Source organism: Pogoniulus pusillus, chromosome 12 (genome assembly GCF_015220805.1).
Source record: "Pogoniulus pusillus isolate bPogPus1 chromosome 12, bPogPus1.pri, whole genome shotgun sequence".
In the NCBI taxonomy this organism is placed as follows: Eukaryota; Metazoa; Chordata; class Aves; order Piciformes; family Lybiidae; genus Pogoniulus; species Pogoniulus pusillus.
Window position 1 is genome coordinate 25,274,083 of NC_087275.1, and position 19,737 is coordinate 25,293,819.

The 19,737-nt window shown below is 42.7% G+C and overlaps 1 protein-coding gene across 1 annotated transcript in view; it reads right to left on the reverse strand.

The window, feature by feature from the left end:
• The window catches only part of PRRG1 (proline rich and Gla domain 1), a 36,581-nt gene extending 17,245 nt beyond the window's left edge, over positions 1-19,336 (reverse strand). The window contains exons 1-2 of the mRNA XM_064151943.1: positions 19,186-19,336; positions 2,072-2,121 (exon numbers count right to left, since the gene is read on the reverse strand). Coding sequence (XP_064008013.1) covers positions 2,072-2,081 — 10 coding nt within the window. The 5' untranslated portion in view covers positions 2,082-2,121; positions 19,186-19,336. The remainder of the gene's footprint in view (positions 1-2,071; positions 2,122-19,185) is intronic.
• Positions 19,337-19,737: the final 401 nt, after the last annotated feature.

The following is a 19,737-nucleotide window of genomic DNA, read 5'->3' on the forward strand; positions in this document are numbered from 1 at the left end:
TTCCTCTCCTCCAGTTATTGTCGAATATAGATGTACAATTACCAAATTTAATGTTTTTAAAACATATTTATTTCTTCAGACATGCTTGTGCTCTGTAACTGTAAGATCTTTGGCTTTTAGGAAGTTTTAATGCATTGGAAAACCATAAAGAAAATAATTCTGAAATCCTAGTTTCACTTACAGTTATTGAAGTGAGCAGTAATACAATCAGATCAATCTGTCACAAGTTCTCTTGAAAACCTGTGTGCTATTGTAATAGCAAACAGATACTCTAGCAAGGTGAAATTCAATCAGAATCAGAAAGAGACAGGCAAGGGCAAAGGAGGATAAATACATCTCAGCCTGCCAGCTGAAGCTGTCACAAGAAAAGAAAGCAGGCTTCAGGTCTTTGTGACAGAAGGAACAAGGAGAAGCAATATGGGAAAAGTATTCTGACATATAGAAATGTTGTGAAGCAAATCCCAGGGCATCCTGGACATCAAAAACATCTCTACGGAGATCATTTTTGAGGCTTCCCTTCTGGTTCCTTACCAACACCAAAGCAGATTTAAATGATCATTAGTTACTAGAAATAAATATTTGATTTTAAAGATGAAGCTGCAGCTACTGATAAATATCAGCCTCTCTGTAGGTGCTCTTAATTTTGTTTTGCACAGGGTAAAAGGAAGAAAAAACTATTTGAGCACTTATTTATAAAGCTTAAAATGTTACTCCTAAGATCTAGAGTTACTGGGACAAGTTTAAGAACATTTAAAACTTAAGTACTTGAGGGTGGGAATTAATTTATGAGGTTTTCATTTTGCAGACAGCTTTCAATGGTCCACAAATGAGTCTGTGATTATTATGGCCTGCACATAATACTTCTGTTGGAAAAGCAGTATAAGTCCAGTTCAGTTTAATGTGGGCAAAGATCTGCCATCATACAATCAACCAGGTTGGAAGAGACCTCCAAGATCATCCAGGCCAACCTAGCACCCAGCCCTAGCCAGTCAACTAGACCATGGCACTACGTGACTCATCCAGGCTTTTCTTGAACACCTCCAGGGACAGTGACTCCACCACCTCCCTGGGCAGCCCATTCCAATGCCAATCACTCTCTCTGCCAACAACTTCCTCCTAACATCCAGCCTAGACCTCCCCTGGCACAACTTGAGATTGTGTCCCCTTCTTCTGTTGCTGGTTGCCTGGGAGAAGAGACCAACCCCCACCTGGCTACAGCCTCTCTTCAGGTAGTTGTAGATAGCAATGAGGTCACCTCTGAGCCTCCTCTTCTCCAGGCTAAACACCCCCAGCTCCCTTAGCCTCTCCTCATAGGCTTTGTGTTCCAGGGCCCTCACCAGCTTCATTGCCCTTCTCTGGACATGTTCTAGCACCTCAACATCTCTCTTGAATTGAGGAGCCCAGAACTGGACACAGTACTCAAGGTGTGGCCTGACCAGTGCTGAGTACAGGGGAAGAATAACCTCCCTTGTCCTGCTGGCCACACTGTTCCTGATGCAGGCCACAATACCATTGGCTCTCTTGGCCACCTGGGCACACTGCTGCCTCATCTTCAGCTACTATCTACCAGCATCCCCAGGTCCCTTTCTGCCTGGCTGCTCTGCAGCCACTCTGTCCCCAGCCTGTAGAGCTGCTTGGGGTTGTTGTGGCCAAACTGCAGAACCCTGCACTTGGCCTTGTTAAACCTCATCCCATTGGCCTCTGCCCACCCATCCAGTCTGGCAAGGTCCCTCTGCAGGGCTCTCCTACCCTCCAACAGATCAACACCTGCTCCTAGCTTGGTGTCATCTGCAAACGTACTGATGCTGGACTCAATCCCCTCATCCAGATCATCAATAAAGATATTGAACAGGACTGGGCCCAGCACTAATCCTTGGGGAACACCACTAGTGACTGGCTGCCAACTGGATGTGGCAATCATACACAACACCAAACTGTATTCAATAGCAGAGGACATTTTTGGTGTGAATTACTGGGGACTTGAAGTAGAGGACAGTTTTGGGGAGTGATAATGCTCACTTCTTAGGGAATAATAAAGAAAGTGCACTCAGCCCTAAGTTAGCAAACTTACCACTATCCATGATGATTACTGTCCGGGCAGGGACCTTGCAAATATCAAGTCTGTAAAAAGAGGAAACATCTTGTTGAGTTTGTGAATTATGATGAACTTGTGAAGGTTCTCTTGATTCCCAAATACTGTTACATTATATCAGTTGTTGCAAACCTCAAGAACAAGATTAACTCCTTTTGAATTGTACTCCTACTGCATGCAGACTAATTCCAGTACTATAGTACCATCTGGAAAAGAAAGGTAACTCTTGTGACATGATGAATGCTTTAACCTTTTCAAAGCTTTTCACATATAGAATATGTACAAAAATGCTGATATAAAGTAGAGGGTATGTTTAATTTTAAACAAATATGCAGACTCTCTTTTACCTAATTGAACTTGAAAGGCATTGCATTCTCCACTGCAATTGCTTATATTTTATCTAAGCCTTAAATTCACTCTGCAGAGATCAAGCCAACTCATTATCTTTAGTTTATGGATCAGATTTTTTCACATAAGAATGAACACCTACCAATTCACTCAAGAGTCTGCTACTGATCAAATACAGGATGCCTGCATAAAATTCAAGGGCAGAACAAGACTTGCAGTTTGGCAAAGGAACTTGCAACACATGAGAGGTTCCCAATCTGCCCTGCAAGAACGTACATGTAGTTTATACCTTATCTTGGAAAGAGAAAACACAAGAGATGCTCTCAGTCAAGAAAGTGCCTGAAGCTTACTGCACCCACCCAGCAGAAAGCCAACCAGAACTGTAGCTGAGGGCTGCAAGAGTAGTTAGAAAGATGGTTTTCAGTTTCTTGGGGTCTTTGTTAACATGGGAAAAGTTCAGAAAATAAAAGCTTTCAGCAAAGTAAGAGAAAGGTGCAACTGTCTAACCAAGGTGATAGAACTAATAAATTACTTACTCCTAAAGATCAGCACTAATTCTACTTCAGAGGCCATTGACACACTGACATACCATACCACTCTAATGCACTCACTCTCCAGAAACCCAAAACCCCATACACAAACTTCTCTGTATAAAAAAAGTGGTGTGTGTGCTCAAAGGCTGGTCATAACAACTGTAATAAACAAAGAAGGAAAGTTACCAATTAAAGCATGGACTCTCCTACACTACTTTGTCATGCAAGGGCAGGACTGCAGGACTCGCAAAGACTGCTGCCAAAATGAGTGGGGCTTTACAAAGTTATCCTAGTTTGCCAAGAGAATTGTAAGGCTGAGACTATTAGACATGTAGACATAGAGGAGAAAACTGATTTTAAAGCAGGTTGACCAAATCTCTGTAAAGACAAATAAATGTGAATAAATTGCAGACATTTTAACACTCTTAAATCTCACCATGACAGTGTTTAGCTTTTTGTTCCTAAGTATTGTAGGGTAACAGAATCAGAAGGCTTAAAAAAATTCTTCAGTATATATCTACCTCTTTCAATAGGCTGAATTTCTACAACATCCCCTCAAATAAAATTCACAACAACAGAAGAGCAAAACCCATGAATGCTCACTTGCTCTGTTGAGCGGCACTAATACAGTGCATGAAATGCACCTTGCCTGGTTCCCTCTTTGTGATGGAAATGCTTTTCTGCATTAAATTTCAATTAGTCTTTAATATTTCACTCTTTTAACGTGTAACTTGGGTGTGGATTTCAAGAGCATGACAAAAAACCCGCTGCAGAATGCACACATCCACACTCAGAGTCAGAACTAGATGACTGCCCACTGGGAACTGTGGCAGAAACAGGAGGGCTAATGTGCCCTTCCCCTGCTATGGGATGTTTGTCACCAGAAGTAAGAGTGTGACATGGCCTTGGCATGCAATTCTACCTTGGCACCTGGCTCTAGGTGCTTGGCACATCATGGTCTTTAGGAAGGAATATAAGAACATTGACATACACAGATTGGGAAATTGGGGAAAAGATGAAGAAGAGAAGAAGAGTGTAAATTGAGGCAACTGTACCATGAGATAGTGTCCAAAGTTTACTGAATCATCAGCAAACACAAATTACATTTCTCTTCACCCTTCCTTCATTTCAGTAATGTACCCTGTTCTAGGAAATACCAAATACAGCTTTACAGCAAGTGTGCTGCAGAGATTTCCTTCAACAAGTTACGTTAGATTCTTATAGCAGTTACAAGATTCAGAGCTCCCTGGAGTTAAGTCTCTTTACCAACAAATGTGTGTCTTTATGTTCCTCTGCCTTCTCTCTCTTCATCTTCCCAAACTTCTTCATTTCCAAGCCCACACAAAACACAACTTCCTGCTATGACACTGAAATAACCACCAGGTCAAGAGGTTGATCGAGGGCACTGCCAATGTTTGCCCTGTCACCACGTGGACATTACATTCACAGAAGAGATTCTGCCACTGCAGAAGAACCACTTGGGTCTTCATTCTCTATTTAATTACCCCTTTCCCTAAAGGGAAGAAGCTCAATTATATTCTGGTCCTCTACTCTCTGACAGTCTTGGTTCAAACTGACTAAAGTTCAGAGGATGCTTAGAAGAAGGGTTCAAACACAGACAAGTACATAAGTCTTCCTTATTTTCATAAGCCAGCTAATAAAACTCAAGAGGGCTGGCAACATGACAGGAACATCTAGACTTGCTACTGACTCATTTATTCCTCCACTCAGCTCCTTATTTAGTTTGCTGCTTATAAGTCTTCCTGAACGTTACTGAAAGCTATGATGGTTCTGTGGTGTCAGAGCAGTGTTCACATCTAGGCACAAACACAAGACCAAAAAACCCCATACATAGTATTTTAATAATTACTGGTGTTATGAGTGTTTCAGGAATCCCTCTTCCAACTATCTTCTATATATTATTCCTTCCACACCTTCCAAGAGGTTATAAATTGTCTTAGATTTGCTTGCTGAAAAAGTGACAATACAGTGGATAGCATAGATAGCATTATGGACAAGCTGACTGTCAGATTCTGAGTTCAGCTGCAGGCTGACATACCTGACAAAGAAATTATCTTTTCTGCCTGCCTACTTGTCTGTCAACCTAATGGTAATAAACAAAACAAATCTGAAACAATCAACCATCCACTTCTAGGAGATAATATGGGAAATGGAATGAGTTCTAAGGCACAACAGACCGCAAAGGAGACATCCCAACAAAGCCCACGCTATGTACCAGCAACACTGCTCACTACCAAAGGGCTGTAGCATCTTACTAGAGAGAAACATTTTGCACTCAAGTTTAAGGAATCAATCTTGAAGTAACAAAACAAGCTGTACACTCCTTTTCACAACTAACCCAAAGATCTTTTCCTCAATCCTCAAAGTGCCCAACCCTTGTGTCCACTATGTATAAACAGAAAGCACAAAGTATTTTTATACACATTTCCAAAGGAGGTAATCATATTCTAGCAGTACAGTGTATCTCTTAAACTGGGAGGCTGACTCATTTCAGCATTAAAAGCTGTTGGCTCAAGATAATATTCCTGCAAGATTTTGTTGCATTTCTTAAGATAACCACACTTGGTTGGCAGGTACATCTCTTCTGGGTACATATCCTGTCTGCAAGTTTAATGGGAAACTCTGTGCAGCATGGACCCTTAAAAGACAGAGAAGGATCTGATGGAGGGCACACAAGTCCAAACTGTCTTCACTCTTCTCACTCAGTGACTGTCCTGTATTCTAGACAGACTGAACATCAATAACAAAGCAAGTCATTAAGGGATTACAAAAAAAGTAGGAGTATAAAGTAGCTCTAATGTTTTCCCTCACTGTTTTTCACTTGCTGCATTAACTTAAGACACTGCAAGGCCACCGTGCTCCTGTCACAGCTGTGGAGAGATGTGCATTACAGGATACAGGTAGAGAAGAAGGAACTGACTTTTTTCACTCTGCAATATACAGCTGTTAATTTTACTCTTACTGTAATCTGTAAAATTAATGAGACCACTGGGATGCTGTTTACATCCAGATGCCACAGAGAGCTACACAATTTTTTGAAGTTATAAATATTTCAGTTCTTCTGGAGCTTTTTTATGAAAGCAGGTACAGTCAAGGGACAGTGCTAACTAAAACATTAATAGATGTTCAGTCTAAAAATAAACACCCTTTTTTTAGTCTAGAGCCCCTAGCCAGGTGCAGTACAACAACTGAAATACTCCTGTGGGAGGCCTGCTCAGAGGAAAAACGAAACCAGGAAGTAATTATACAGACAGATGACAGTTTTTGACTGCCATTAATTCAAAATTTGTTATCTGCCTACATATCAATCCCCAGTTCCACCACATGAGTCTTGCATCTGTGGAAAAGACATTACAGAAGACTACAATTTTACTTAATACAACTTGTTTCAAAAGAATGTTTCCTAAGGAAAAGTGTACAAAAGAATTTCCATGGATTCAAATGAAGAAATAACACTGATTTTTCTCTGTCCAGGAAGTCCATAGCTTAAGGATGTGGGAGAAATCTGTATTTACTAAGTTGGGTTTCCTTGTAACAGTAAGATTTTCCAGGGAATTCAAGTGGTAATAGAGAGACAGAACACTTTGAAAACTATCAGACAAAAGATTCATCCCACCTGAAACTGTGAAGGATAATGCAAAATTAATAATCTGTATTAATTTTGCTATCCAGGCAATGATTGTTAATAACCATGAAAACTCTTTCTTAACATTAAAACTCACCAGAAACTTATTCACAGGTTCAAAACAATGCACAGGTTGGAAATGCACAGGCAGGGCACAGGCAAAACTAGAGCACTTATCTCTTACAGTGGCAACTGCAAATATTATACTGGAAGAGGCTTTTAAGTGTTTACTCACAAAACTATAAATCAGACAGTACTCAAAGCAGGTGGAACTCTGTACGATTGGAAGCTGAGACTTGATTTCTCCCAAGCTTCTGTTGAAAGGAGGCAGACAACCTCTGACCTTGTCCTTGGCTCCTCTGGAGGATCTGTGTATCTCCAGGACTCGCAGTCTTAGCAGGAAGACTCCCAGGGGCAGGCAGGATGTCTTGAGGTGAGCGCGGTCCCAGCACAGTGTCACGCTGGGGGCTATGCAAAGCATCCACATGCAGGCATTTGGAGCCTGTGCCTGGTCAGCGCTCCGGGCAAATTCGGGATGCAAAATGAGGCGGCAGCAGCCTCTTGCTACCTGCTCATCCCTTTTACCAAGACTAGTGGGGCATTGGACATGCATTAGTGCATTGGAATGGCCCTTTGCCAGGCCTCACCATATTAGGCAAAGTTAGGGCTTTCGCCCTCCCCTCCCAAGGTTGCTTCCCCAGCACAGAAGGAGGGGGGTAGGCAAACATGTCTGGGCATGGATAAGCCCATGCTTGCCCCATCAAGCCTACCACCACAGAGACTACATGGGACAAGAAGAAGTGTAATCCTCTGCCTTGTGGATGCTATTCAATCACAGTGTTATAAAACATGATCATTAATTCTGACAACACATGGACCTGAAACAACAGATGAGATCACTAAGGGGGGCTTGTACTTGGTGGGCTGCCATTACATCCTAAACCAAATGAAATATAACATTAGTTACAAAACTAGCATGCTGACAGCAACTTTTGAACACAGCCCTGCTCGCAAGCAGGTGGCTCTTCCTGACTTGAAGAAGAGCAGATTTAGGTTGGACATATAAAATCATAGAATCAACCAGGTTGGAAGAGACCTCCAAGATCATCCAGTCCAACCTATCACCCAGCCCTATCCAATCAACTAGACCATGGCACTAAGTGCCTCATCCAGGCTTTTCTTGAAGACCCCCAGGGACGGTGCCTCCACCACCTCCCTGGGCAGCCCATTCCAATGGGAAATCACTCTCTCTGGGAAGAACTTCTTCCTAACATCCAGCCTAGACCTACCCTGGCACAACTTGAGACTGTGTCCCCTTGTTCTATTGCTGGTTGCCTGGGAGAAGAGGCCACCCCCCACCTGGCTACAATGCCCCTTCAGGTAGTTGTAGACAGTAATAAGATCACCCCTGAGCCTCCTCTTCTCCAGGCTAAAAAGGCCCAGCTCCCTCAACCTCTCCTCATAGGATTTGTGCTCCAGGCCCCTCACCAGCTTTGTTGCCCTTCTCTGGACATGTTCCAGCACCTCAACATCTTTCTTGAATTGAGGGGCCCAGAACTGGACACAGCACTCAAGGTGTGGTCTGACCAGTGCTGAGTACAGGGAAGATCTTTGCAATGAAAGTGGTAAAACACTGGAACTGGGTGCCCAGGGATGTGGTTTGAGGCTCTGCCCCTGGAGGCATTCAAGATCAGAACTGATGTGGCCTTGGACAATCTGATCTAGTTGGAGTTGTCCCCAGTGCCTGCAGAGAGGTTGGACAAGATGACCTTGGAGGGTCCCTTCCAATCTGATGCATTCTGTGAATCTGTTAGTCTGTGACTGCAGCTGTAGAAGACTTCAGCTGCCTGACACTGAAATCTAAGTTTCTGTCTCAGCTTCACCACACCACCTTTACTCAGTGTGTTTTGTTGTTTTAAACCTCTGGCAATATTTGGGCTGTTTATTCCCTGTTTATTTCCCAGGCAAGTTGCTATAAACTATCTCTTCCCTGCAACTCCTCCCTCCAAAACCAAACAAACCCAATCTTCTGATACACACATTTTGTGGGACACATCTGGGAGAAGAACTAACAACACTATCCCTTGGTGAAGGAGAATTGTAGTGGGTTTCATTGTTTTAAAGTACACGGGGACCATCTGGGGCCAGTTCCTGGGAGGCATAACTGAACACTTATGTAACTATCTGTATTGAAACCAGAACTGCACAAATCCCCAGGAGACCACACTTTTTTGAACAGCCTACATTGCAGCCTTTCAGACACCTCAGTCTTCTGCAAGCTACTGTTAAAAGACACTGCTTTAGGTTACGTAGTATCAGACTATGCTTTTGAGAATTTGAATTGGGAATATTAAACTCGATAGTGCATTTCAATATTGATAGAGTAATAACTATTTCCTCTCTTCCTTTTACAAGTGGGAATGATGAAAACTTAAAGCTCTCATGGTAAAAACTGTTTTTATCCTGATTTTGTCTGAACAGAAAATTAATGATACTGTGTATCCAGAATACTTTTTGTTCCACTCACCTCACCCCCAACATCTTTTAACTAAATCTCACATTAAGATGTCTTTGTCTGTGCTGCCTTAAGTTTTCCACAAAAATACATGACCAAGAACAACACATCAAAACCATTCACATTCTCAGTGGCTTTTACCAATTGCAGCAGTACCTCAGGGAGAAGGATGCTTTGGGCAGCTGCAAATTGTTGGGTAGCCAGAAAGCATACACCATGATTAGGAACAGCCACAGTCTGAACAAACTTCTGCAAGCTGGTAAGTCAAAACAAGCTGAAGAGATGAGAAAAGGGAAAGAGTGCAGCCAATACATAAGGTGTCAGACCACCGTGGTGATTTGGGTTAGTGATTGGGTCACAAGAATAATAACGTTAGAGAATGGAGGAGAACTCAGATTAGTAAAGTAGGAAAGGGCAAAAGGTAACCAGACAGGAAAACAGCTTCATTATAGCTCTGGTGCTCACTGACCTAATTACTGTTTAAGTGTCAGCTTCCAAATCAATCTCAAACTGCCAGCTACTTCGGTATATTCTAACCTGGACTTCAATAGTTGTACTCTATCTGAAGCAAGTCGAGTGGTCATGAATAACAACCTCTAAGTGCTTTATGTTTATCTCTATCCATACTGTATTCACATTAGTCAGGAATGCACAGCAGCAGAAGGGAATAAAAAGAACAAAACAGTTGTCATCGAGGTATCAACATTAACACAACAAAGAGATTGAGAATTTTACTTTGGGGTAACTCTGATTTGATTCCTGGAGCTAAACACTCTGTGGCAGTAGGATTGCAACAGTTGTGTTCAAGAGTATCTTCTGGTTTACTTTCATTCAAAAGCTGTTCGATCTGAGTGCTCTGAAATGATTCTGCGATAGAAACCGAAGTACACGAAGTGGTTACAACTGGTTTTGCTTCCAAAGCGTACTCCTAATCTGAACCAGAATGCTATTGTGGATACACCCCAACGTGTACTGGATGCCTACACTCAAAGCAGTTTGAAGCTGTGAGGAAGGAAGCTCTAGATAAACGATTCCTCCGCAAAGAATCAAAGGCTGTTATGGGGTGACAGTGAATATCTGGCAAAGCTTCTGTGAAGCTACAAAATTACTTTGACAAAAACAAAGGTCAGGTGAGGTTCTTCCTTGAGTGAAAAACAAGCAAACAAACAAACAACTCCAACAAACCAAACACCCCCAAACCAATCAAACGAAAAACGAACTCCAGGAAAAAAATCCTAACCGTTGTGAAAGACATTTTTGAAGCAGTCAATGTGCTTGGCTCTTGAAGTTAAACGCTGCTGGGAATTAAATTCACAGAATACCACAGGGCTCAATCTAAGAGTTAAAAAACAGACACACCAAAGTGATTGATCACAATTACCTGGGGGAGGGGGAAAGTGACTGCTTCATTACATTTATTTTGCTCTTCTGTGATCAGACAAAGGTGAAACAAATGTTCTGCTCCGTACAGAAATTGCATTTAGCACTTGTAGGCCAATGGCTTGCACCTCACTCAATTTAGAAAAATTAGTCAGGAAACAATAAAAAGTACTTTCTTGGTGAAGTGCTACACTTAAGTTAGAGAAATGTGCAAACAAAGCCTCCTTTTCCAAATACTTATGTAACATCAGCATGTTTTAATACAAGTTTCCACTCTGCCTCTCTTCCCCTGAAGCAAGGCACATATGACAGCATTTCAGAGCATGCTTTAATGGGATTTTCCAGTCAACCAAAAACCAAATTGCCTAGAAGTGATGGAAGAGTCATGAATACATATTTCATCTTATTGAATTACATGGTAACTAGCAAAAAGATAGAGGCACAACTCCTTTACAGATTTTTATGAAGTTTTCTGTCACACTGGGAAATTGCATAAAGAGAGTGCACAGAAAGGTGTACACCACCAGAATACTGCTATTTGCCTCTCTCACAGCACCCATGCCCATGTCCCCTCACACCATATGAATTTCCACATACATTAAGATGTGTGACATTATGACTGTCTTTTTTAGTGCATTGCACTTAATGCTTTCTAAGCAGGATTTGAATGAACCTACATACAAAGCTACACCAGCTGATTTTCTTATTTGTAGCAAAATATGATGATTTGGCTGTATCTCTGAAATGGAGTCAAGGAATTTCTCCTTCCTTCCTACCACTGCTACCCAATCTTCAATGAAGTTCAGAGCCTCCAACACGGACTGATGCTCTGCAACAAAGCTTTGTACCTCTCCCTCCTCCTCTACTCCTTTGCTCTGAAAGATGGCCATAGGGAGGAAGTATGAACTCCCCAGACTGCATCTGCCACTAAAATCAATCTATTTGGCAAGTAGTTTTGCATCCCTCCTTAGTTACATTGTGGTCTCAGTAACATAGATTACAACTAGTTTAATAAGAGTGAAATAAACTATCACTTTTTATTTCAAATGGGTATCATTCTGTAAGAGTTACTAGGAATGCAAAAATGGAAACATCTGAATGTTAAGCTACTGCTTTTCATACAATTTAGACATTTAGAAATCTAGTTATCCCAAAATGGAGACCACTGTCTGAGACACTCTTGTGTCCCCATCATAAGAAGGACACAGAACTGTTGGATCGAGCGCAGAGGAGGGCCACAAAGATGATCCAAGGGCTGGAGCACCTCTGCTATGAGGATAGGCTGAGGAAGCTGGGCTTGTTTGCCCTAGAGAAGACTCCAGGGGAACCTTAGAGATGCCTTCTAATACTTGAAGGAATCCTACAGAAAGACTGTAGAGGGAGTTTTCACAAGGATGTCCAGCAATAGGACAAGGGAGAGTAGGTTTAGACTGGATCTCTGGAAAAGGCTCATCAGTATGAAGGTCATGGGACTCCAGAATAAGCTGCCCAGGGAGGTTGTGGATGTCTCCTCCCTAAGGGTGTTCGAGACCAGGGTGAATGAGGCCTTGAGCAGCCAAGTCTAGCTGAGAGATGTCCCTGCTCATGGCAGGGAGATTGGAGAAGACGATCTCTAAGGTCCCTTCCAACCTAAGCCATTCTAAGATTTCTTTGAAAAGGATGTTAACAGTTTTCCTGTGTTGAGATCATTTCACTTCAATAAAAGAGCTTTGTGTCTAACTCTGACTTCCTCAGGTCTCCTATTTCAACTCATCTGTCCTTTCCAATCAAGGTAGTTTGCCTAAAAAAAGCATAATACCATAAAGGATGGAGGCATTCTGAACATAGACAGATTCTGAACATAGCTAATTTGAATTTGTCATTTATGAACAAATAAATACCACAGTAAAGCTTTAAGCCAGTCACATCTTATAACTGATCAACTCAACAGTGTCAATGCATAGGAAAAGAAGCTACCACTACCAAGGCATACTTACAAAGTGTTTTCTACACTTCCAGCAGCTTAAAAACACTAGAGCAGCTCTCAAAACTGAAACAAGAATTCTGATGTCCTCCTACTCCTTATGAAGCAGCTCAGTATTTACTCTTTCTGCCAAAATAGGATGCACAAATATTTAACAAAAACAATGCAGCAGGATTTTAGCTTTAGAAACAACTTTGTAAAGGTTTAAGGCAAGAAAAATTGAAGTTCCTAACACTGATATGCCAAATCAGTGTTGCATTTGTGAGCAATCAGCCACGTTTGAAAATACCATTTATCTTAGTTGTGACAAAAGCATACACAGAATTGAAGTGAAGTTAATTCTTGAAAACCTCATTCACAACTGAAAGATCCTCTACAGAATCTAACACTTCTTCTTTCAAAATTTAAAGGGTGTTCCCCTCCCACCCCCAAGAAGCTGTACTTCTACTCTACCACCCACAAAGTGTGAAGCCTGAGTCTTCTAATGCAAACAGAACCAGTACTGCTACTTTTAAGACTCAGTAATTCTCTTGTATTTATTTACACATGTCATACATTGCAGAAGTCATTGTAGAACCTTCCTAGACATGCTGCCCACCAGCAGGTGCATCTCCACCTTTTGTATTTCTGGTGTAAATCATCTCCACAAAACAAATTCAAAGAACTATAAAGCAGTCTAGGTTGGAAGAAGCCTCAAAAGATCATCTGGTCCAAGCTTTCACAGAATCAGAGTCTAGATGAGGCTATCTGCCACTCTGTCCAACTGCATCTTGAACACCTCCACTGATAAGCACCTCACATTATCTCTGGGAAGGTTGTTCCTGTGAATGATTGTTCTCACTGTAAAAATTATCTTCCTTATATTGAGACAAAAACTTTGGTCAAACCTTTGCCAAGAGTTTCTAAGGAAAGGCTGGGGATTCAGACGCAGCTCATCATAATCAGCCTTCCCATAAAAGATGAGTTTGTTCAACTTTCTTCTCACTTCCTATGTTTGACCCCAAGAGTTGTTCATCACATTCTTGGCCCTCTTAAAGGACTTCCTTGTGTCTTCCCCCTTGAACAGTTTGCTGCTGTTCTTCAAGGATGCCAGCAGAGAAAGATACTGATACACTATTGCTTTACTTACAGTGTGAGTTAGCACTTAAATCAATCCCAGCTAAAGCTGCTGAGTAGGTAGCCCATGTGCCCCCACAGCCCACAGTCCCATTTCCTCCCTTGAGTCAATACAAGGTCCAGCTAGTAGCCCAGTGGAAAGCCTTTTGTGTATGAGTATATGTTTGTTTTAGTTTGACTGGTTTAATTTTAAAACAAATCAACTCCTAGGTTTAGCTGACTGCACAGCGTTAAGACTGCTGTGCCAGCACAAGGGGAGCAGTCAAAATGCAAAACCTAGCAAAGATTGAGGGGAAAAGCAAGAACTCTTGTTTTCAGGCAGCAGGACAAGTTTGGATCAATTAAGCTGCTTACAAAGCCAGATACTCAGCTCACCAGACTAAGCTATGCCTTTACTTCCTTGCTGCCCACAGCTCTGATACCTAGCAGCACCAGAGAATTGTACAGTGAGACTGTTTTGTATCTGATACTCAGAATTGCTCAGCAGTACTGAAATAAAATGCCATGGACTGTGCTAATTTCAGCTGCCACAGGGAAAAATCTATAGGAAGACAGGCAAGAGTGTTAGCTAATATTCTGGTTTTGAGACCTCATTTGACCCTTACCCATAGCCACAACAATTAACACAGAAAGATGAACAGAAAGTTGCTTCTCCTCCCAGCTTTTTTTAACAAGTAGTTTGAAGAGTAATAGTCTGAAAAAAAGAAGCCCTGAAGAATACACACAAGTTCAGTAACAGCGTGTTAATAATTCTGGAGGTACAGGCAGGTGTAAAGGTTCATGTCTGATGAAAGCACTATTTCTGAATTTTCCTGCATTCCCATAAACTGCCTTGCATCAGCAACCTACCAAATTCACACTTGCTGAGCCAAAAAGGAATTGTTCTTCAACATCAAGTAGTAAACATTTAGAAATACAGCTAAATGCAATAAATATTACACAGTTCAGACAGTCATATTGAATAGTTAATTTAACGCTAGGGACTCAGTGAGGAATTGCTGTGAAGTGAATGTTGAAACCAGTCCACAGCATTCATTCTCATATCACAGGAAAAGAAAGAGCTCAGTGAAATGAGAGCATCCAGAATTACAACAGTAAACTATAACTTGGTGTAAAGAAATGTACTCTAGAGTTCTGGCAAGCATAGAAATCCTGCAGTTTCAGGCAAGAAAATGAATACCTCACTATGCTTAGGTTTAACTACTCAATCTATTCTAATACTGCCTTTCACTATTCTCTCTAGATTTTACTTGTCACTTTATCTGACCACGGCTGGAGTAATAATACTGAGGCAGCCTCACCATCATGCTGAAATACTGGAAGTATGTTGAACAGACATCTTAAAACATGATATGCCAATGCCAACTCCAACTTCCAAAAGTCTTTACAGAAGTGACATATGAAGATCCATTCAAATGCTTTAAAAAGAACACTCCACTGAGCAGGTCTACAGCATAAAATGCAAGTGATCTCAAACTTCCAAGATGCAATTGCAGGACAGTTTGTGTCTTCATATGTAAAGTCATCTACTCAAAAAAAAAAGGACCCAAATGAACCCAACACAGAACAGCATTCTCAGCCTGAACACAGGCTTCTACTACTATACTGTCCATGAGTCTTAACCCTGGATTCTAACTCCAGGATACCGGCACTGTGCAAAAGTTTCTTGTTTGATTTTACAAGTCTATTTTGGAAGAGAACAACAGATTAACTTCTACCCAAAGTGAAATATATTTAACAGTTATCTATTATTAAATAGCCTGAGATAGGCATAAAATATCTTTCATCAAATGCCAAAACAAATGGTGTGATTTTGGACGATTATGCAATTTCTTTAACTTTCAGTCTGAAGATAGGCTTTGCTTTTGAAATGTGGCTATTTTAATGATGTTACTCAGCTACTCTGATTAAAACACAGACCATCTGATAAATCAGTGCCATCAAAACTGTCAGCAACAAGAAAACGGGTTAGGAGTATTTCAAGCCTCATAAATGTGTATCAAATTGCACTTAACAAGAACCAGTAAATAAAGTAAAGGTAAATAAGGAAAGGGCTGAGTATTGTCAGATTAGATTTCAAAAGGTCAAACAGTTACCAACATCTGAACTCAAACAAAAATAGCTGGCAGGAGCACAGATATCAGACATTAGGTCATTTAATCTGCTCCCTTGCCAGTACTGTATTGTTCTCTAGTGCACGCTGTAAGTGCTTGTATTTACAATGTGGGAGAGGAAGCAAGTGGTGGGGGGCAGAGGGGGGACACGTGTGAAAAAAAAGAACCAAACCACAAAACATCAAAGAAACACAAGCCAGAGAATAGCAGCATCCTGGAAACAGATCTGACAGGAATTCATGAAAGAGCAAGATGAAAAGCAGGAGAAAAGTTGAAAATTAAGTTGAGAGATTAAGCTGAGAAACTGAAAGCAAAAGGTCTTAAAAGGATGGTGTAAGAAAATAAACTTCTTGCCTATAGAGACATGGTGACATTTGTTGAGTAAATGGGAAGAAATGAAAGTTTATGTGATTATGAAAAAAAGGAAGTAGAGAGACAGAATGGCTTAGTTCTTTCCCTGCACATACACTGGGGTTAAACAGTACAGACCACATCTCTTGTTCCCCACTCACAAGAGTGTAAGAGCCAGGTAAGAGTCAAAAGCCAGATATATCTTTTTTCAACATGATTATTTCTGTGATCCACCTCACCACACCAGCTAGACATGGAAACCGTTACCCTACCACAGGTAAGGGAGGTGACACAGGTAGGTAGGACAAAATGATGAGAAAGAGGATTACAGGAGGATGGAGTTGATACAGCAAAAACTGTCCACAATACTGCGGTCTAAAATACATTAGCACTGCCCTGACAATTTTATCCCTGCTTTTGCCACATAATTCATTCATAACTTCATGTAAATTACCTTAAAATGATGCTTTAATGTGGACACTAACCACGTGGATTTTATTTTACAGGTGTCTCTCCCAAATCCTGAGTGGTTTGCAGAGATACACAATTTATTTGCACCTGTGCAGAATTCAACACACTGACCCAGACAGCATTCATGTCCAGACAGTAAGTTTTGACATCACATAACCAAAGTAAGACCAAAATACTTCATCTCTTGTATCTTGAGTATAACCAGAATTTGTATGCAACAAACTATTATTTAATACAAAACTGATTGAATCTAAAAGTATGAAGAGGTTGAAGTAAAGCTATCTAAAAAATCTTCCATTCTCTTCTTCATTTGTGAGTGCCTCTGGAAATAACAGTATTAGTATAGTCACTCCAACTGCATACAACTCTAAACCTCTAATAATAGAATCACAGAATGGTTTGGAATGGACTTCCAAAGGTTATCTAGTCAAACCTCCCTGCAGTAAGCAGGGGCATCCTTCATTAGATGAGGTTGCTCAGAGCCTTGTCGAGCCTGACCTTGGGTGTTACCAAGAATGGAGCCTCAATTACCTCCCTGGGCAACCTGTTCCAGGTGACACCATGTTATCTCAATACTTACACGTGCTATAACCAGACACAATACTTTGTCATTGCAGCTAATACATTATCTTGCAGTATTAGTTGGATGCAAATTTCTGGATGAACTTCTGTGTGAAAGGGCTAATCTGTATTTTGGCTGGGGATTTCCCAGTATTTCCTAATTCCAGGAAAATGGAGATATTCAGGAATTCTAGGATTTATGCTAGCTGTTCCCAAACCCCAGAAATTTTCCTGTCTGAAAGAGGTTGAAGGTTGATACCTATTTCCACGTAGCCCTCACGCACAATTGCCTATGTTGATTGGACAGGGATGGGTAATAGGTTGGACTGGGTGATCTTGGAGGTCTCTTCCAAGCTGCTTGATTCTATGATCCTCTATGTTCTTATCTCACAGTCCTGGTCCATCAAGAAATACTCTTGCAAACTCACTCTTACTGGTTCTGTCAACTCAGACTCCCAGTCACCTCTTGCACTTGTAAAACCTCCCCCACAACCACTTATCAATGGCACTCCCTCAGTTCAACACAACTCAGAATGCACAGCATTGCAGTTACACAACCCCTTTACACAGGTGTATGTGTTCCTACGTGTATACATACACATACATACATAAAAAACCCTCAGCACTTTTATATGCAGACCTACTAATTTATATATATAAAAAAACCCCTCTCTCACCATGACACATCTTTTCCTGAGCTTAAACACCCCCATGGCAGTGCAAAGAACCAGACCTGCACGCTAACTAGGTTCATCAGAAAAAAAATGATTAAGAGGTTAATGTAAATTGGTGAGTAATCATGCCCCTTCACCCCACTGCTGGACAAACAATGGTGCCAGTATAGGGAGAAGATGGTATAGAAGGCAGCAATGAGTAGCAAGGAGGCAGAAAAAACACACTCAGTGTCTCGTTCAGTGACAGCATCAGCCTACAGTAAGTTTAAGGGGTTGATTTTTAATCTAGAACACTGACATCTGCATAAGTGTTCCTCTTGTCTCATCAAACTTATCTTTCAAGCATCTTCATACGTTTATATTTGTTTTTCCCCTTTAGTCAATGGCTCCCTTCTTCTCTTTTCATCCCAACGAACCTAGCTTACTTTTTCACCCCTCGACCAACGCAACGTTCAATCCCATTTTCAACTGTGATTACACTGAGCCTCCCTGCCCGCCTCGCCTTTCCCGTGGCTATGAACGAACTGGTCCTTTACCAAGGTTAGGCCTAGCAGAGGTGTGTCGACCCCCTGGAGAACCAGGCTCATAGCCTCAAAGCATGTACCCAGGTCAGCATCTTAAAGGCTTCAGATGGAGTGACTGCCCTGGCTACTGCGGATCTAATACTGCCAGGCTCTTTAGCTGACCCTGCCAAAAGCACAAAAAGTTTTAACAGCAGCACGAAAACTTTAGACGGTTGTGATTTTATTTGATGGTTTTGTGGTGGTGGTTTTTAAAACTTAAGGGAGAAGTGTATTAGCTGCTTGAAAGAAGGATCATTAACCTCTTTACAAAAAAAAAGCAAAGTCAGCAGAATTTTTTCCTTTGTTAAATACAATCAAAACATTTTTCTTCCCTGGCTTAACTGGAAATGGCACAAACCCCTTGAGAGGAGTTTTTCTGGGCGGCTCCGCCAGCATCCGCCAGCCCGGGCGCCAAAGCCCGGCGAGAGGAGGAGGGCGGCCGGGTACGTTCCTCTCTCCCCTCGGAGGGCCTCCCCGTCGCCCCGCCGGAACCTGCCGGGCGTGCTCCCCATGGGACCTCCGCCTCACGTACACCGCCGGGCAGCGTTATGCGCGCCCTGACCCGCCCCTTCACCCCAGGGTCCCCGACGAGCCCCTTCGCAGGCGGCCTCACACCGGGGAGCGCCTTTTCCCTTAGGGTAGCCAGCGCCTGTGTCCGCCCGCACAGGTAAGCGACGGAGCGCCGCCTGACCGCCAGTCCCAACCCTCCCCCACACCGTGGCTGACTGCTTCGCTCCCGGGACGGCATGGACCGGAGCCCGCCACCAGCCGCGCTGCGCCCCTCCGCCGGCCCATCCCGAGAGACAAGGCAGGAGCCCCCTGAGGGGCGAGGCGCCGGCCGCGCTATTCCGCACTCACCGCTACAAACCAAAGTGAGGACCCGCCGGTAGACGCTGTGCGGGCAGCGGAGGTGGCCGAGCTGTGCCACCACCCCGCTGCTACTGCTACCCCCGAACTGTCCGACGTGCGCTCGGCGGAGCAGGCACCGCCACCGCGCATGCGCCGCGGGCGGCATCCCGTGCTGGCTGCCAGGGGCCGCGGGCGGAGGAGGCCATGAGGCGGGACGAGAGCGGGGGTCGCTACTGGGCATCAGAGGTTCGCGGCAGTTTCCTCTCTCCATCGGCCGAGGCCTCCGTCCGATCTGCCCTGGAGGCCAACGGGCTGGGCTCTTCCCTATCGCAGGGTGATCTTTTCCTTGGAGACCTCACGGCAGTCCCCAAGGTTGACTGTATGGCTACACGACAGTTGTTCTTGTGGTAGGGAAAGTCACATTCCTCGTCAGCTGTGCCCTTTGATGGAGAGCTAAGACTGATACCAGAAGTTAACGATTCTTCCCTGCGTGGTGTTTGCAAGGAGGGCCTCATGGAGCCTTGTTTCCCAAAGGCATGGGCCTTTGAGTGAGCTGGGCTC